Source organism: Phodopus roborovskii, unplaced genomic scaffold (genome assembly GCF_943737965.1).
Source record: "Phodopus roborovskii unplaced genomic scaffold, PHOROB, whole genome shotgun sequence".
Classification (NCBI taxonomy): Eukaryota; Metazoa; Chordata; class Mammalia; order Rodentia; family Cricetidae; genus Phodopus; species Phodopus roborovskii.
In genome coordinates this window covers 3,471,924-3,491,350 of record NW_026126485.1, presented here as the reverse complement: position 1 = coordinate 3,491,350, position 19,427 = coordinate 3,471,924, and the positions used below count along the sequence as shown (strand labels likewise).

The window sequence follows — 19,427 nt, the reverse complement described above, 5'->3', positions numbered from 1 at the left end:
GACACACGCTGTCTTTTTCCAGTATTCACAAGCCAATCTTCTGAGTTGAAGTCAATTACAGGGAATGTGGGTGCTATTTCTTCAATGGTTTCTAAGCCTGGAATGTTTTCAATTTCCCTTTCATATATTGATTCAAACATGGGAGTGTGGAGTATGACAGCCAAGGCAGGGTGTCAGGATCAAGTTTCAAATCCACTAAGATTCCACAGTGGTTTGGAGCACCTGCACTTACACACACACACACACACACACACACACACACACACACACACACACAAATAGAAATATATTATCCAATTCCCTGGAGCTGGAAACTAAACTTGAATCCTCTGCAAGAGCATCAAGTACTTCTAACTTCTGAGTCGTCTTTCCAGCCCCATAACTTTGGGATTTCTGGGGGTCATTATCAAGTCTGGGGTATCAGCAAGAGGCAACTATGCTTTCCTGATCAGTCCCTATTCTCAGAGAGCCCGGGGCACTGGGCACATGGAGTAGGGAGGAATTAATCAAATACTGGGTAACAAGCTGCATGACTTTGAGTTAATTATGTTCCTGTTTTGTATCACACTTTACTCTTTGAGTGTGACTCTGCAGCTGTCACCAACTTCAGCAGTCTTGCTGCCTGGGGCACTAGGAAACTCATTTATGGTTGCTGCATTCCTTGCCTTCTGTATATTATTTCAGTGGTTTTAACTAGGAACCCTGTCCTCCGAAGCCAGACTGATTCTGTTATCCTCATTGTTCACAAGGTTATTTTTGTGTGGGACATTTACGAACCATGGGTTGGAAAGTCCTTGGCAAGACATCTATGCCGTCACTCACTAGGTCAACAAATAGTTACTGAGTTACTTCCTTATGCCCAGTGCTCTGCTGTGTGCTGAGGCGACAGTAGAGGCCAAATCAGGTAGATCTTGTCCACTTTTATGGAATTACATTCTAGTTGAAAAAAGGCCATAAGTAAGTCTAAAGTTGGAGGACTGGCAAGTTTGGTTCATAGACTGTTGTCTGTTTGTTGTGTCCTTACATGGTAGAAAGAATAAGGATGCTTTTTGACATCTTCTTTGCGAGAGAGGTGGGAGAGGTAGGTAGGTAAGTAGGTAGGGACTTAATTGCTTTTATTTCATATGTATGGATATTTTGACTACATGCATGTTTATGGAACACATGCATGTCTGGTGCCCACAGAGACCAGAAGATGGAATCAGATCCCCTGCAACTGGAGTTGTGGATGGATGAAACCACCATATGGAACTGAGATCTGAACCTGAGTCCTCTGGAAGAGCAGCCAGTGTTCTTAAACACTGAGCAATCTCTGCAGCCCTTTAGAGTGCATTTTGTAAGATCACTAATCCCATTCACCAGGCTTCCTTCAAAGGCATGACATACAAATCCCATTTCATCAGGGGACACACAGCATTAGATCTATAGTAGATGTCCAGTAGAGTGCTTGCTATGCAAGGGCCACAACCTGAGTTCAGATCCCTAACACCCATGTAAAAGACATGTGCAGTGCTGTTGCTGGAATCCCCAGTGTTGAAGAAGTGGACACAGGAGGATCTCTGGAGCTCACTGACAAGCCAGGCTAGCCAAATGGTGAGCTCCAGGTTCAGCAAGGGACCTTATCTCAAAAAAAAAAAAAAAAAAAAAAAAAAAAAAAGGAGAGTGATTGAGAAATCACACCCAAATGTTGACTGTGGATCTCTTGGCCACACATAGATACATACACACCAAAGTGAAAGAAAAAATATAACTTTCTGAGGGGCAACAAAATAGAAAGTAATTTTTTGGATAGGCATGGTGGTCAGCACGCCTTTAATCTAAGCACTTAGGAAGCAGACATAGGCAGAACTCTGTGAGTTCATGGCTAGCCTGGTCTAAAAACAAGTTCTGGTAGTCAGGCTTATTTTACAAAGAAACACTGTCGCAAAAAAAAAAAAAAAATGTAATGTTTTGGAGTCATGGGAGAGGGACAGACACAATTGGCTTAGCTCATTCTTGAGAAACTAGAGGATTTGCTAGGATGCATCTTACCTTACTATGGTGATTCATCACACCCCTGTGCAGGACTGCAGGAAGTCATAATCAAGGAGGATCCCATGGGGATTCCAACCAGAAGAACAATAGGCAAGAAGCTCATGTCATGCATTGAAGACTATATACTAAGCTTGTCTTTTATTTTCCAAAAATAAACACAGGATTGATTTTGTGTGCATGTTTTATTTACTTTATTTTGTATATGTGAATCCAACCTTGGATGTTGTTCCTCAGACGCCATCCATCTTGTTTTATGAGACAAGGTCTTCTGTTATGAGCACTTTCCTGTCAGCCTAGTCCTACAGCCTCGTCAGCCCAAAATAATACACAGAGATGCTTCTATAAATTATGAAACTGTTGGCCATTGGCTATGGTTTCTTATTGGCTAGCTCTGGCTTAACTATTAACACATTTTTCTATTAATCTGTAAGTATTTTCACATGATCTTGGCTCCTCCATCTCCTCTGCCTGTTTTATCTCTGCAGAGAAGAGAGTGATTTCCTGTTTGTCCCTGCTTATATTCTGATTCTGTCCAGATGTGTCACTTCCTGCCTGCCTATACAGACCTTCAGACCACTATGATTAGCTAGTGGCAATTTTATTCATCAACCAATAAGACTCACATATATGCCAAAGACCATTCCCCATCAGTCTCCCATTGTTCTGTAGCTTGCTAGCTAGACTGGTTAGCTATCAAGCCCCAAGGGTCATCCTGTCTCCACCTTCCCAGCACTGGGATTACAGGTGTGTACCACCACACCTGGCCTTTCATTTCTGATGAAACATCCTAAATGGTAGAGTGCTCAAGTGAAGAAGATCCATGAAGTCACTGATAGAAGCGATGCATCTACCTGATTTCATTCATGGAAAGACTACTGTATTCTGAGAAATAAATGTCTAAAGCTTCTCACTGGCTGAGGGTGGGAACTGATTAAAGGGAAGAATTCAGGCAGTACTGACATACAACCACACCACTATCTACAGCTTTGGTCTCTGCCTGTTCCTTTCTGCAGTCCCCATCTGCGTGACTGTCTTTGTCACTGTTCTATTGCTGCGAAGAGACACCTCAGCCAAGGCAATTCTTAATAAAGGAAAACATTTAATTGGGGTTTGCTTACAGTCTCAGAGATTAGTTCATTTTCATTATGGTGTATGCCAGTTTTTTTTCTTTTAGGGACCACCAACCAGCTCCCAAATCATGACATGAAGACTTCTTATTAGTTTTGAATGCTCAGCCTTAGCTTAGCTCTTTCCTGGCTGGCTCATTTAACTTATAATAACCTGTTTCTCTTCGTCTACCTTTTTCCTTGGGTTCTTTTTTGCTTTCTGTCTATATATCTTACTATCACTGCTTCTTGTGTCTGCTAGCTGGCAGCTGCCTGGCTGGTGCTAGGTGTCTCACTCATTCTCTTTTCTTTTCTCATTCTTCTCTCCTATTTATTTTTTGTACCTGGCAGCCCCACCTGTCCCTCTCTTGCTTGGCTATTGGCCATTCAGCTTTTTATGAGACCAATCAGGTGCCTTATGCAGGCAAGGTGAAACAGATGCAGCACATCTTTACATAGTTAAACACACATAATTATATTGTTAAACAGATGCAGAATAAACATAAGTAACACACATTTATACAGTTAAAGTAATATTCCGTAGCACAAACAAATGTAACATATCTTTGCCTAGTTAAATAATATTTCACAACAATGGTGGGGAGCATGGTGCCACACAGGAAGATATGGTGATGGAAGAGTAGCTGAGAGTTTTACATCCTGGTCTCAAGCAATGGGTAGAAAAAGATTGTGTCGGACCCGGCAATCCCCCTCTTAGGCATATACCCAAAGGATTCACATCCATGCAACAAAGACATCTGTTCAACTATGTTCATAGCAGCACTATTTGTAATAGCAAGAACCTGGAAGCAACCTAGATGCCCCTCAATTGAAGAATGGTTAATGAAGATGTGGCACATCTACACAATGGAATACTACTCTGCAGAAAAAAATAATGGTATCTTGAAATTCGCAGACAAGTGGATGGCACTTGAAGAAACCATCCTGAATGAGGTAACCCAGTCACAAAAAGAGGAACACAGTATGTACTCACTCATATATGGATTCATTATTGTAAGAGAAGCATGGCAGAAGGAGTGTAATGCACCTGGTCATATTATAATTGCAAGCAGAAAACACAAAGCATTAATAGTATTCATCTTCCATTCTCCTTTTATTAGGTCCAGAGCTTCAGCACATGGAAGAATGCTGTTCATTGCATGGCTTTCCTACCGCAGTTAACCCAATCCAGAACCTCCCTTTATAGGCATCCACAGAGACTTCTCTCCCAGGTGGTTCTAGAGCCACCAATTTGACAACATTAAGTATCATTGGGTGAGAGGTAGAAACTGATATAAAAATGATTCTAGGATTTTCATTTATCAAATCATAGATTACTGGCAAGCCTGGTGGTGCAGGCCTGAAATTCTAGCTACTTGAAAGGCTGAAGCAGGAAGATCACAAGTTTAAACCTAGCCTGGGTTCAAGGCCAGCCTGAGCAAATCAATAAACCCATATCTCAAAATAGAAAGAGAAAAGAAACCTCAGGGTATAGCTCCAGGTCAGATTACTTGCCTGCTGTGGGTGAAATTCCAGCTTCAACTCCCAGTATCACAAAGAAAATAAAAGAGTATATATTCCTTTTTAGTATAGTAACATACTGAATCTGTTCTACATAAGAAAGTTTCATCCAAATTGTATAAAACCTTTAAATGCCTCTGGGAATAGCAATGCTTCTTCACAGATTCAAGTCTGCCAGCTTTAATGCTACTTAGTAAACACTTGAACATTGCAGCTGGGTAAATACTAAGAGGCAAAAGGAACACTTCAAAAGGAAGAACAGCTAATACAGAACCATCCACCAGCCAAGCTCCTTGGCTTTCATTACCTTTAATTCCAATTCATTGCCAAAGAAATGGAGAAGAAATCCCCTCAGTTACAATTCAGAGATGTGATTACCAAGCGAAAAGTCCCTTGTAAGTCACAGATGGAGATCCCATTAAAAAAGAAAAGAAAAAAAGTGTCCCCATGGCCATTTGTTGACACACCAGGACTATCAACACAGTTGTTTAAACACATCAGATTGCCACCTTGTAGGCTCATTAATCACAATTCAGCTTACTACTGAGGAAAAAAAAATGACTGTTGTTACCAATTTCCACTCTATTGCCTTGACTTTTATTTAGAGCCATTGGTCAGATTTTCCTCATTGGAAATCAGGACTTATCAATGCCATCAAAGAAACACAATACACTTAAAGACACTTGGAGATGTATATACTTAGTACCACTTTGTAAAATCCAAGTCTCATAGGCATCATGATCATCCCCAAGGCAATGTTTAATGCTTTGCTTAAAAACAAACAAACAAACAAACAAAACAGCAGTAACAGACATTTCAAGTAATGCTTGAGGTTACAACAACAACAATTAATTTTATAAAGGGCTTAGTTGCACATGTGAACCTAAAACATTTTGGTGAGACTCATTCTCCTTTATTGTCTCTTGTCCTCCATCACCCACTGTTCACTCTATTTTCCTTTAGGGAAACTATTAAAACTTAGTTGTTGCAAGCATTGGCAGTTCTTTCAGAGGACCTGGGTCCAATTACCAGTTCCCACATGGTAGCTCATGACTGTTTCTAATGCCAGTTCCAGGGCATTTGACACCTTCCCTCTTCTTGTTTACTTGGGCCCTGCACACCCATGTGGTACAAATAAAACATCCATATACATACTTAAAAAAAACTTTTAAAAAGTGATAGTTTCTGATAATGAGATTCCAGCACTATGGCAGTCTGTTATTTCCAGTCTCTTTTTGGTTTCCAAATGTACCACTGCCCATTTCTTAATGAAAAGATGCCTATTTCATTTTATTACTCCTTTTTGAGGAATATTCTTTTCCAAAATACAGCCACTACCTAGCTCTCTACAGGAAACACTCAGAGGCCCTAAATTCTGGTAAATTCTAAAATAAATAGAGGCAGTAAACAATACTAACTAATCAATAAACATATACATCAGTTGCTGTTCATAGGGATTGAGATTCACAAAAGAGTATAGTGTGAGATAGGTTTCCCTAAAATTATATTATGTGTTTTTTTAATGTATGAGTGCTCTGTTTGCAGGTGTGCCTGCAGGCTAGAAGAGGCAGATCTCATTATGGATGGTTGTGAGCCATCATGCGCTTGCTGGGAACTAAACTCAGGACCTCTGGAAGAACAGCCAGTGCTCTTAACCTCTGAACCATCTCTCTAATATTGGCTTCCCTAAAATTTTATACTCTAGGTGGATACATAGACACAAGAAAAGTGATCTCCAACTCAGACCAGAAGATTGGCAGATTTGGATGGAGGTTGAAGGTAGGACCACCTAGCATTTGGGTTAGGTTATTGTCATGAAGTGATAGGAAATGTGGAATGGGAAAAAGGCATCCATGAGAGGAATGGAGAGAACTACTCGGATTTGAAAGCAAAGCAGTGAACCTGAGAAATGATTTCTCTGCTGTTGTGCATGTATTTGTGACTATAGTCGCATCGTAAATTGTGTGTGTGTGTGTGTGTGTGTGTGCGTGCGCGCACGCGCGCGCGCATGTGTGTGTAGGACAGAGGCTGACATGCAGTGTTTTCTTCAGCTGCTCTTCATCTTATTTTTTGAGATGGGATCTCTCACTGAACCTGGTGCTTACCAATTCTGCTAGTTTAGCTGGTTAGCAAGCTCTAGGGAATCTACCAGTCTCCACTTTCTAGAACTGGGATAACAAATGCAGTGTAGTGTCTCAGTATCTGGCTTTTGTGTGGGTACTGGGAATCCACAGTCAAATCCTCACACTTGACTTTGTGATCCCAGCTATTCAGAAGGCTGAGGAAGGAGGATCAAAAGGGCAAATTAGCAAGATAAAACAAACAAGCAAAGGGCTGGAGATGACTCAGTGGTTAAGTGTCATTCATATCATCCATTCTAAAAGGTGAAACATAATCAGGTCACCCATGCTGAGGAAAGTTAGGCTCCTTTAAGAGTTAAAGGAAACAAAATCATGGTTTACCATCTGTCATGATTTGGATCTAAAATATCCCCAGAGGCTCCTGTATCTGAATCCTTGGCCAGTTGGTAGCACTGTTTTGGGAGGTTGTGAGCCCTTTAGAAGGGGGACCTTGCATGAGGAAAGCAGTTTTTGGGGTGTGTGTGTGTGTGTGTGTGTGTGTGTGTGTGTGTGTGTTATGGGAGGGGGTGGGGCATGGGTAGGTTTGAAGTTTATAGCTTGATTTGTTCCTTTGTTTCCTAGTCCACTGCGATATGAGCAGGCAGTCTCATGCTCCCATTGCTACACATTAGAGTCTGTTCCCCTGCTTCCCTGGCTCTTCCTAGCCCCATGATGGACTCACTTATTTCCCACTGTGCTTCTTGTTGTATATTTGGTCATAGCAATGAGAAAAGCAATACATCATCTGTACTAGATTGATTCTCTCACAGAGTTAACCGTAGTCTGTCCCAATCACATCAATGAGAAATCATCACTGTTTGCCCCAAAGGAGCTGTACTAATTGACAGAGCTAGTCCTCACTCTTCCCAGAATTGATCTGGGAGGCTCATATATTTTTTCCACTTAAAAAAATAATTTTCCTGTACCTTAGTTACAGATCATTAGGCTTGTCTAAGCCAGGTGACTTGTAAATAATAAATTACATTATCTGTAAGAACATATTACTGCTGTTTGGCTGGCCAGTGGTCTGGTGTATACTTTTCAGTGTACTCACAGACCAGGACATCTGGAGTAATTTAATGAATGCATGAATGCAAGCCAAGGTAAAGAAAAGTGAATTTGAAAGTCAGGCTTGGTGGTACCATAGGCTGTGATTCTAGTTACTCAGGAGGCTTGAGGCAGAAGAATCAAAATTCCATGGCTTCTCTAGGTAATTTAGAAAGATTAAAAATATAATAAGGAAGTTGGAGAGGTGGCTCCATGGTTAAGAGCACTTGTTCTTGCAGAAGAACCCAGTTCTGTTCCAAGCATCCATACCTGGCAGTTCCCAAATTCCTGTGACTCCAGTTCCAGGGATCTGATACCTACAGGCACTTCATGCACAATTAGCACAAAAGCAGGCACATATATGTGCATGCAAATACAAATACTTTTTAATTAAAATATAAAGAGACCTGGGGTATGGCTCAGCAGTAGAGTACTTGATTAGCATGTGTGAGGCCCTAGGTTCAATCTCTACCACCACAGGGGAAAAATGAATTTGTATGACACAGTAATAGTATGGCTTCCTGAAGGAAACTGCTATTGCTTCTGTCTATCCAGTCTCTTTCCCTCTATTAATGATGGAAGGGAGTGGGTCTTGCTATGCATCTGTGTACCTAGCCTCTTTCCCATTCTCTGTAGTCCTGAGGGATTGTCAATATTTTGGTGTTCTCTATTTCTCTTTCTTCTCATCTCTTTTCTACCCCTTCCCTTCTGTTAGGATTTCTACTGTTGAAATGAAACACCACGACCAAAGAGCAAGTTGTGAAGGAAAGGGCTTATTTGGCTTACACTTTCCGATTGGGGGAAGTCAGGACAGGAACTCAAACAGGACAGGAACTGATGCAGAGGGCATGGAGGAGAGCTGTCTTGTGGCTTGGTTGCCCTGGCTTGATCAATCTCTTTCTCATAGAATCCAGAACCACAAGCACACCTACAATGGGCTGGGCCCTCCACCATTGATTACTAATTGAGAAAATCCCTTATAGCTGGATCCCATGGAGACATCTCAACTGAGGCTCCTTCCTATCTGATGACTCTAGCTTGTGTCAAGTAGACATACAAAACCAGCTAAACTCAAGGAATTTGAATGGGCAGATAAATGATGAAAAGTAACTGGAGACAGTGAGTCAGTACAATGGCAATGTAGAAAAAGACTAGCCAAATAGTCCCTACTCCTCTTGGTCCCTGAATTACATCCTGATGCATTCAACTTTCCAGAGTTGTAAGTGCTGAAGCCTTGTTCAGCCCCACCAGTTGTCACTTTTCCCAATTACTATTATTTTTGTTGTTGTTGTTACATTTAGTAGATCTGATTTTTTTCCTATAGCTTGCCATTAAAGGGATGTGTTTCAGCTTCTAACCCCATCATTAGGATGGGAAGTTTGAAACTGAGGATCATAGGTTAAGAAGTATGGTTGACATCACAGAAGCAATGCATGCCCTGATGCTGGTTGCAATGTAGTTGATTTTAAGGAAAGCAAAAGTAAACAGCAAGGATAAAACTATGGAAGGCAGTTTGTTCATCAATTCACATCTCCTCACACTGCTCATTACCATAAACACTAAAACAGATCACAGCACAGGTAAGTGTGTTCTCATGAACAATGCCTATTTCTGATTTTACTCCCCAAGAAGGGAATAATGTTTTCAAACATTGTGAGTCAAGTTTCTGAGCTGAAAAACAAACACAGTGTGCCATATGACTCCATTATAATTTTTGCAAATTTTTTCCCTTCTATCAGTTGACCAGTCGAGTTTTATTTCAGTGACAGACCCTAAAGTGCTCTGAATGAAAGGCATAGGTTCTGCCCTTGATATCAAATATTTACAACTTGCGATTTTAAAATAGGACAATTTATCCTGGGTGGTGATAGTGGTGCACCCCTTTAATCCCAGCAGTTGGGAGGCCAAGGCAGGTGGATCTCTGAGTTCGAGGCCAACCTGGTCTACAGATCGAGTTCCAGGACAGTTGGGACTCCACAGAGAAACCATGTCTCAGAAAACCAAAATAAATATAAAGAAATAAAATAGCACAGTTTATAACTTAAAAAAACACTATGGCCATGTTCCATGATGTATATGTTATCAGGACCAAATGAAGCCAAAGGGGCTCAAAGAAAGTCTCTGCATATCCAAAGCACAAAGAAATGAGAGTAAAAAGACAGCTTTGAGAAGCAAGTTTGAAGTTGATTGTGTGATTGTGCAGGTAAAGAAGTTCTGGTCCAGAGGAAGCAAAAGAAATGTGGAGAAGAAAAGGACTAAGGGAGCTGGCTTCATGAGAAAGAGTGGAGTTCCAAGACTTTGTGTTTGGGTTTATTGCTTGCTGTCCCTCTCTTGAAATTCCTCACATTTTTTTGAAAAGAGTCCTTGAACTTTCATGTCTAGCTGACCCTAAAGATCATGCAGTAGGTCCAGAGGAATCGAGTATGCAAATGTTCTCTGAAAGATATATAAAGCACTGCTTGCTTGATTAGTGGGAGGCCTCAGATGTCCCTGCCCTAATTCTGGAGCCTGTAGATGTGAGGTGGCAAAAAAGAGTCTTTGATGAAGGGATTAAGGATTCTGAGATAAAGAGATTTCCTGGGTTATCTGGGTGAGCACCATGCAGGTGAACTAGAGAGATATGGTCAGAAAGCACAGGGCAACAGAAGCAGGTTATGCCAGTGTGTCATGTGAGTCTAGGAATGCTAGTGTTTCTACATCTGGAACGAGCAAGGAAACCTTGTTGTCTAGAATACTCCAAATGGATACAGTACTGTGGATTCATTTTGGGTTTCTGGATTCCAGAATGTAAGATAATACATTGAGTTGGTTTTCAACCACTAATTTGTGGTCACTTGTTACAACAACAGTAACACTACACACTACCTAAGGTGTTTCCTATAACTCAGGGATATTGATAAAGCTAGCGGTTACCATTTGTTGAACACTTCCTATGTACATAATCCTAGGACAATATTTGAGATGTAATTAAGACCACGAAACTGACTTTGTGGTACTCCTTGGCTCCCAACTGCCAGGACACCTTTCTATCCGAGCAGCAAAGCTTATAACTAGAATGTGTTAAAATGAGGATAGCCCATGTCACTTCACGTTTGGGATTATCTTCATGCTTTTAAATGCATTATAGATGTCTCTGGTGTTGATAGAGGAGTAGAGGACACATCAAGCAATGGCATTAACTTCTGGGGCGAGTGACCTGAAGGAGGTGCTGAAGACACCTCGATAAGATGCCAGTGGTTTTAGGTAACTGCAGAAATGAGAAAAGAAGCAAAGAAAACTCTTGGGACAGCAGGTTAAAGATCTTGCCTGTTGAGGATGTCTTGGCTCCAAAAGGACAAGCGGTGACAAGGAGCAACCGGCACAATGCCGGAAGCCCTGCGGGCCCCCCAGCCTGGTTTCCCAGAGCGACGAAATAGAGGCTTCGCTGCCACCCGCTAACCCCTAAAACAGTACCCGCTCTCCCGCCCGCTCTTGGGTGTTTTGGAGCCCTCGTGGTCCCACCTCATTGGCCGCCGCGGAGCCCCGCCTCAGGAAGGCAGAACGACCTCCGAGCCTGTAGTTCTCCATTTTCAAGGCCTTCCCGTTGTGGGGGGGCCTCAAGGGGATGTCGGGACTACAACTCCCAGAAGGCTTTGCACAGAGGGCGTGACTACAACTGAGGACGCCGGGGGCGGGGCCTCATGGGATGAAGCGGGGGCGCGCAGCGCTGGTACATCAATCGCTGCTGCTGGGAATAGTAGAGTGTTTCCAACCTGAGGCCGGCTCGCAGAGCTCGGGTCTTGGAGGCTCCCGGCTCCCGGACACTGACTCCGGCCGTCGTCGTCGCGGCGGCCCGCCGTTCCCGAGCTCCGAGCGGCCGAGGTCACCATGAGTCCGGGGTTCCGCCGGGCCGTCGCCGGGCAGGGGGCGGCGGCCGCCGTGCAATTGCTGATCGCCCTGAGCTTCCTCCCAAGTCTCGTCAAGACCCAGGTAAGCCCTAGGGGCGGGAGGCAGGGGACAGGCCGCGCCGGCGTCGCCTAGAGGCCAAGGTGCAGGTGCGAGTGGCCGGCGAGCGACTGAGAGAACCGCTCCGGCTAGTGCGGGAAACGTCTGTAAAGCGCGGCTGGCGCGAGGACGCGACACGCGTGGCGGAGGCAGAGGCAGACGGAAGAGGAAGATGGTGAGGGCTAGTAAGCGCTAGCTAGCGGCTTTATCATTGTGATGGTGACAGGGAGAAAAACATCCGTGTCTTGAGCAAGAGGGGCACCTTTCCCTCTGGAGATGACAGGGAGGCCCCCCACCCTCTTCCTGAGAGGACTAGAGGGGGACAGGACTTAACTTCCTTGAACTTGTATGCTAGTGATTTTCAGGCTTTACCTGCTTTATTATTACCCACCTGTCCTACGTATGCAAAGTGGAATCGCCAGGTGAGCCCACTTAACGACATTGGAAGGTCTGGGCCCCGACTGTGGGCCTCTGAGTCTTATTACGGTGAGGCTTGCTGGCTGGAGAGTCCCTTGGACTTTGGGGTTGCTTCATTGAGCCATTCTCTGTATGCTAGAAAGCCAAGGGTTAGCTGATCTCAGCCTGTTATCTTGAAGGGAGGTAGGTTTGGTGCTTTTTTAGTGAGTGAGATTTGAATAGGTTGCCAGATGCTGCTGCATCTTGCCTGCACCTGCTGCAAAGTGTTATCTGAAAGAGTCAAAAATGAAGCAAAACAAGTGTCTCAGATGGCCTGATAATGAGGGGCATGCAGTTTGAAGCAATTAACGCTCATTGCTGAGAGAGAGAAAAAAAAAATGATGGCAACTATGAGGGTAACTGTGTAAACATGTTTTTCTGACTTTGTTGTTGGTGTTACAGTGCTCAGCATTAATTCCTAGAGTGTTTGGGTATTCTGTTCGTTTCCATGTGAGTGTTCTTTAAATGAATAATTTGATAAAAAAAAAAGCAGCAGCTGGAAATAGTAATACACACCTGTAGTGCAGCACTCAGGAAGTAAAAAGCTGGAGGATTGCCACAGGATGGACACTAGCCTGATCTACATTTCAAGTTCCAGGCTAGCCAGGACTGCATAGAAAGACCTTCTCAAAAAAAAAAAAAAAAAAAAAAAAAAAAAAAAAAAAGTGAGCCAACCAGAGAAAAAGAAGAAAGAGAAAGGAAAAGAAACTGTTAAACTTAGAGACTCTCTGACCCTGTTTGATATAGTCCAAGTCCATCTGGAACTGAGCAAAGAGTCAGCATTTTAAACAAGCCTCGCAAATATCTGTAATGCAGTTTTTCCGCACTACATCTTAGCCTGGCTTGGAAATGCTATGATAAAATTACTAGACTTAGCAAAACTAAACTTCCCAGGCTGTCAATAGCAAAATTATTCTCTAGGTACTAGTTTGTTTGGCTTGAGTGAAACTTTCATTTAGATGTTTTTATGAAGTCTGGTTTCTAATTTTCTAGTATATTAATTGTATACTTCTAGAAGCTTCCGTTAAGGTTTTTCCAGCTACCAGTAATCATACTTATTAGTGGTTTGTAATGTACCTATAATTCTATTTCCTTATATCCAAATGAATATATATAGTTCAACATTTAAATATTTATGCATTTCAAAGTATCACTGTGCTAAACATTCTACAAAAGTGTCTCTATTATGTTTCCAATGGTACTTTATAATATAGTTTTTGATAACATTTTTAGATAGCACCTTAACCTATAAAATGCTTAATTATGTATTACATTTTATGTGGTACATATCTCAAATATAAGGCTGTGGTGGTAAGTGACGTTCAGAGAGCTTAATTGACTTGTTAAGTGACATAAACCAGAGCCCTAGTGTAACTCCTTCTGCTCTATACAGTATTAACAAATTGGCATACTTGCTTCAGAGTATAGAGAAGCAGAGACCTGAAAATCAGAAAGAGGAACTAAGACAGTTTTTTTTCCCTTTCTCATGCATCCTAAACTTGATAGCAAAAAATAGTAAAGCTAAAAGGAAGAAATTAGAATTTTTGAAAAACACCTCTGTTCATAAGAAATCATAGTTATTTAAGGAAATAGGTACTTTGCCTTCTATATTGAAAGCAGGAAAATATTTTTGACCATGTGAAAGGATGTACATTTGTATATCTCCTGCCCCATTTTCTTATAAATGAAATGCAAATATGGTTCATGGCAGGTAACATACAATTTTCCTGTAAAAGGATATTTCAGTCAGATATATTTGAAATCCTTTAAAATGCCCACCTGCGGTGGCATGAAATCAAGAAACACATAGCTCCCCACGAAATGGAAGTCAGAAATGTGGGACTCATAGTGTCTAACTATTCCTTTACCCTGAGGGTTTCTTTTAAATGCTGAAGATCAAGCTCACAGCTTCATGGGGGTGGAACTGGCAAGAAATAATACCAGTGCCCTCCCTAAGCTGGGAGAATGATAAGACCCCACCACAAAGCCTAGGCCCCAAAGAGCTATGTCCTTAGCATAAGTGTGAGTGAGAAATGAGTCCCATTTTGAATAAGGGGAAAGTAAAAGAACTTGCTATAAGAATAGGATGAAAACTGAGTTGAGAATCTGTGACTGTAAGCAGCCCTCACATGCCTTTTCAAGTTTGTACCACTTGGGCTAGGATACACCAGTTAGAAGTTGAATTCACAGCCAGCCCAGGTTCATGTCCCTCAGGTTACCAGAGAAAAGCAAGTATCTATTCCTCTGAGAGAAGCATATTTTCAGCTTAAGGACTTAAGATTTTTTTCTGAGATAATGTTCAGTGGAATAAACAGTGAACAGTGTGAAAAAAAATATCACAAAACCACAAGGCAAGAGGGCACAGTGAATCAGATACAGATAGCCCCTGCTTTGTGATGTTTGCATTTACAATGGGGTTTTTTTTTTTTTTTTTAGCTTTACAAATATTAGAAAGCTTGGTAGAAACTACTTCATATTTTGATTTTTGCTTTCTCTGACTAGTTATGTACTTTCAATGCCGGGCAGGGGCAGTACGCCACAATTCTCCATCAGCTATGCCAACAGAAGGTAAACAATTTGCACTCCCCAAGTTGTGTCCTGTGTTTCTGAGCTATGATGTATGGTAGGTTGTTTTTCTTGACTGCATTTCCATTTGAATTTTTGTTTTAGTGGACTTACTGGGGGAGATTACTCATAGGCAGTTGAGGAACATCTATAGTGGAAACACAATGGACAGTAAATTACTTTAGGTTCTGAAATTTTTAGGTAAGTAATTTAATATCACTTTAATGTATTTAAATAAACACATAGAAGTATGAAAAAACAGACATAAAAGAATGACCAAAAGATTAAAACTAATGAAATTGAAGTTTTCAAATAAAATTTAAGCCAAGTGTGGTGGTATGCACCTAAAAGCCCTCTCAAGAGGGAGGAGACAGGATAAGTTCAGGATTAATCTTAGTCAAGTAGCTGGTTCCTTTTTAGCATGAGCTACTTGAGACTCTGTTTCAAAAAGAAAAGAAATAAAATTTGAAACTCAGAGGATGAATTAAATAGCTTATTACACCCAGCTGAAGAATTTTAATTTACAGATTTTTCAACTTTAATCCTCTGCTCTTCTGCCCTGCCAACGTCATGCCTAATAGAAGAGAACTGCCACAAAGTAATCCACTTACTGTGGTGAGTGTGCTGCTTACAACCATGGATGAGTCATTTGTGCTCTTATAGTGTATACTAGGGGCCATTTCTTCTTTCCCACTCAAGGGTATGGTTCCCTCCATGTGGTCTCTCCCCAGCCCCCAGGTCTTTAAATGTTTTTGTTTTCCTCTAATGGGTTGTTACTGTCATCTTATGATATTGGTTCCTGGTATTTAACTCTGGTCCTCATCAAGCATGTTACTGGTTGAGCTACCCCTTTCTTCTTTTTAAATTCTACATCTAGAAAAATTCCTGAGTTGTTTTTATTTCTCCTGTTCTATTTTGCCTATTTTATTCTTCCTGTTCTATTTAGCCTATTCATTAGGGTCAGACTACTTCAACTACTGCCCTGAGACTGACCTCTTCTCAAGTTTACTAATGTCTTTGTTGCTAAGACTATAGCAAATCTTAAAACCTCAGGTTTTACCTATTAGTAGACTTTTTTCCCCAACTCCACCATTTCTCTTTTAAGTACTTCTTTTTGTATCCAGGATGCTAACTTTCCAGGTTGACTTCCTCTGTAATGGGCCAGTTCATCTTAGAACACTTTGCTTGTTTCTCCTCTGCCCTTGATGAGTAGTCACTTGAGAATTAGGGTCTTTTGTTCAACCTATCTGTATGCTTGGTTTTAAAAACCTGTCTATACCTGACTCTCAGGTTTATGTTTGAAGTCAAGAAATCTCAGTTCCAGATCACCATATCCAACTTTTTATTTTCCAGCATTTACATTTGAATGATGAATGACAAGTATCTCAAACTTAAGAATCAGGAAGAAATGAATGAATGTAGTACTTCATTAGGACAAAAATCCACTATTCCCTCATACCTCTTTGTGGTATTTTTTTGATTGGTAATAATTAAACCATAGATTAATTTTAAGTATTCAGGAGAGCATGTCTCAATATTAACTCCTGATCATTGGTGGTAAGATACTGACATGATATAAAAACTTTTCAAGTCAGCCTGCTATTCATCTATAAAGCTGCAGTTTTACTCCCAAGATTATCACCTTAAGAAACTCTTGATCACATATCCCAAGATATATGTACAAAGATGTTTGTGTACCTTTGTTCTTTAGCCAAATTTATAATCAACATGGGATACATTTGTTTTCTGTTTGCTGCTATACAAATCTCCAGAATTTAGTCACCAAAAACTATAATTTTTAATCTTATAATTTTGAGGGCCGGAAATCGGAAAATGGATTTTACAGTGATAAAATTATGACATCCACAAGGTGGGAGTCCTGGAGAATGTAGGTCAGAACTATTGGTGCTTCTGTCAAGCTTCTAAAGGCACCTTTTGTTTGGCTTGCAGCTTCTTTATCTTCTGAATCAGTACTGTATCCTCTTCTAATTTCTCCTGCCTCCTCCTGATAAGGAATTCTGTCAACTCTATTGCTCTCTCTTAAGTAATCCAGAATAGTCTTCATGCCTTAAGATTCTTAATCACATCTTTAACTTTTTCTTTTTTAAATTTTTAGTGTGTGTGAGAGAGAAAGAGTGAGACAGGGAGAGAGAAATCTCATGTGCATTTGCTTGCTTGCCACTGCATGCATGTAGAGATCAGAGGATGGAGTTGGTTCTTTCTTTCCAACTTTACATGGATTCCAGGGATCAAACTCAAGTAGCCAGGCTTGCCCAGCAAGCATCATTAACCCACTGAATTGTCTTACCTGTTCCTGGTCACATCTTTAAAGATTCTTGCTCTGTAAAATAATATCCTCTTAAGGTTAAGTTTGTGAGCTAGGCAGTGGTGGCATATGCCTTTAATCCCAGCACTTGGAAGGCAGGGGAATGGCAGGGGAATTTCTGAGTTTAAAGCCAGCCTAATTTACAGAGCAAGTTCCAGGACAGCAAGGGGTACACAAAGAAACCTTGTCTCAAACAAAACAATAAAAACAACAGAAATGTTAGATTTGTCAAGGTTAGTATCTTAGGAATTAGGACTTGCACACCCTGAACTGTCTTCCTTCTTCATGGAACGAAATAGAATGGATAAGCTGTGATTTTTTCATATTGTGCAGCATTTACAATAGGGAAAGTGAATGTGCTAACTGTAAGTAAAATTCATTCTCATAAATAATGCCAAAGTAAAATGTTAGTGAAAGCATTGAAGAGTTAAAGCAAATGATAATGATATGAAAACAGGGGAATTGTATGATGTTAGGGATGCATTACAAAGGAAATTGATCACAACAGTAAGCTTTATTTTTTAACCTCTGGGTAGATGTAACTGAGAAGAAACTACAAAGATTCTGGCAATATTCACATCTACATTTCAAATTTTGGTGGCACACAGGTTTTATCTGAGTAGTCTTTAAAAGTTACAGATATGTATTAGCAACAATTATCTTTCTTACAATGAAAATGGGTACACACACACACACAAGTATATTCATGTAGAGGCTAGAAGTTGACATCAGGTGCCATCAGTCTCTCGACACTTTTTTTGTGGGGGGGCAGAGTCTTGATGAAGCTGGAGCTCATCAATTTAATTAGACTGGCTGACAAGCAAGCCCCAGAGATCCTCATTCTCCACTTCCCTAGTGCTTTTTATGTGAATGTTGGGGATCTGAATTTAGGCCTTTATGTTTGTGTGGCAGGCATTTTGCTGACTGAGCCATCTTGACAGCCCCTGAAATTATTTAAAAAAGAAAATATGATAGTTTATAAACCAGAAGTTTTTAGTTTTAAAAAACATTACCAAAAAAGAACAGTTACAAGATAATTTTTTGTTCATTTTCTTTTGGTGGGGACTTTTTTTGCTTCTTTGCATAACCCTGGCTGTCCTGGAACTTGCTCTGTAGACCAGGCTGGCCTCACACACAGAGATCTGCCTGCCTCTGCTTCCTAAGTGCTAGGATTAGCGGCATGTGCCACCGTGGTAGTTTGAATAGGTATGACCCCCATAGACATGTTTGAATGCTTGACCCATAGGGAGTGGCACTGTTAGTAGGTGTGGCCTTATAGGAGGAAGTGTGTCACTGTGGAGGCGAGCTTTGAGGTCTCATATATGCTCAAGCCAGTGTGACAGTTGCTCCTTCTGCTGCTGTGGATCAAGATGTAGAAATCTCAGCTCCTTCTTCAGTACTATGTCTGCCTGCCATGATGATAATGGACTAAACCTCTGAAACTTCAAGCCTGCCTCAATTAAATGTTTTCCTTTATAAACATTGCCATGATCATGGTATAATCTTCACAGCAATAAAATCTTTACTAAGACCATACCTGGCTTATTAAAAACAGATATGTGTGCATATGTATTATATATTCATATATGTGTATGTATATGTGTATACATATACATATGTGTATACATGTGTATACACGTATACAAATATGTGTACAAATATGTATATATGTACTTATATATATAACTGTCTCTTGAGAACTTAGAAACTCAATGAAATTTGGTAGTTAGAGGATTCTAGGAAGTAATGTGAATGCAGAATTCCAGAGCAGAAATGCTGAACAAACAGCCCTTGTTCTTTACGTAAAGGCAACATTGCTGCTTCCATGTGGGAGAGAGTTGAAAGAGACATTTCCACTCTGGGATAGAAAAATAATTGGCTAGGACATCTACTTCTGTTCACTGCTTTTGTGTCTTTTTCCATCCAAGGGCTTCATGAATAGAACCTTTAGTAGGCAGAGTCCATTCTTGTTTTTAGTTAAAACCTTGAATTGAAATAGTTGCAAGTTCATGTGTAATTGTAGGAAATAATACAGAGAAGTGCTATGTTCCCTTTACCAAATTATCACAATGGAAACATCTTGTAAAGATAGAATACAGAGTTATAAACAGGGTGTTGCCATTGATAGAATGGTTTAGTATCTTTCCAACTCTGTACATTATGTCTATGTATTCACATTTTTATTACATTGCAGCTTCATGCCTTCACCACCACAGTGAAAATATGGATCAGGTCAATCACTTCAGTTATCTACCCTGTTCCTATCCT

The 19,427-nt window shown here is 40.8% G+C and overlaps 1 protein-coding gene across 1 annotated transcript in view; it reads left to right on the top strand.

Moving 5' to 3' along the window:
• Positions 1-11,590: 11,590 nt before the first annotated feature.
• Positions 11,591-19,427, top strand: part of Ero1b (endoplasmic reticulum oxidoreductase 1 beta) — a 37,323-nt gene continuing 29,486 nt past the window's right edge. Inside the window, exon 1 of the mRNA XM_051194747.1 lies at positions 11,591-11,797. Within this exon, the coding sequence (XP_051050704.1) occupies positions 11,696-11,797 (102 nt within the window). The 5' untranslated portion in view covers positions 11,591-11,695. The remainder of the gene's footprint in view (positions 11,798-19,427) is intronic.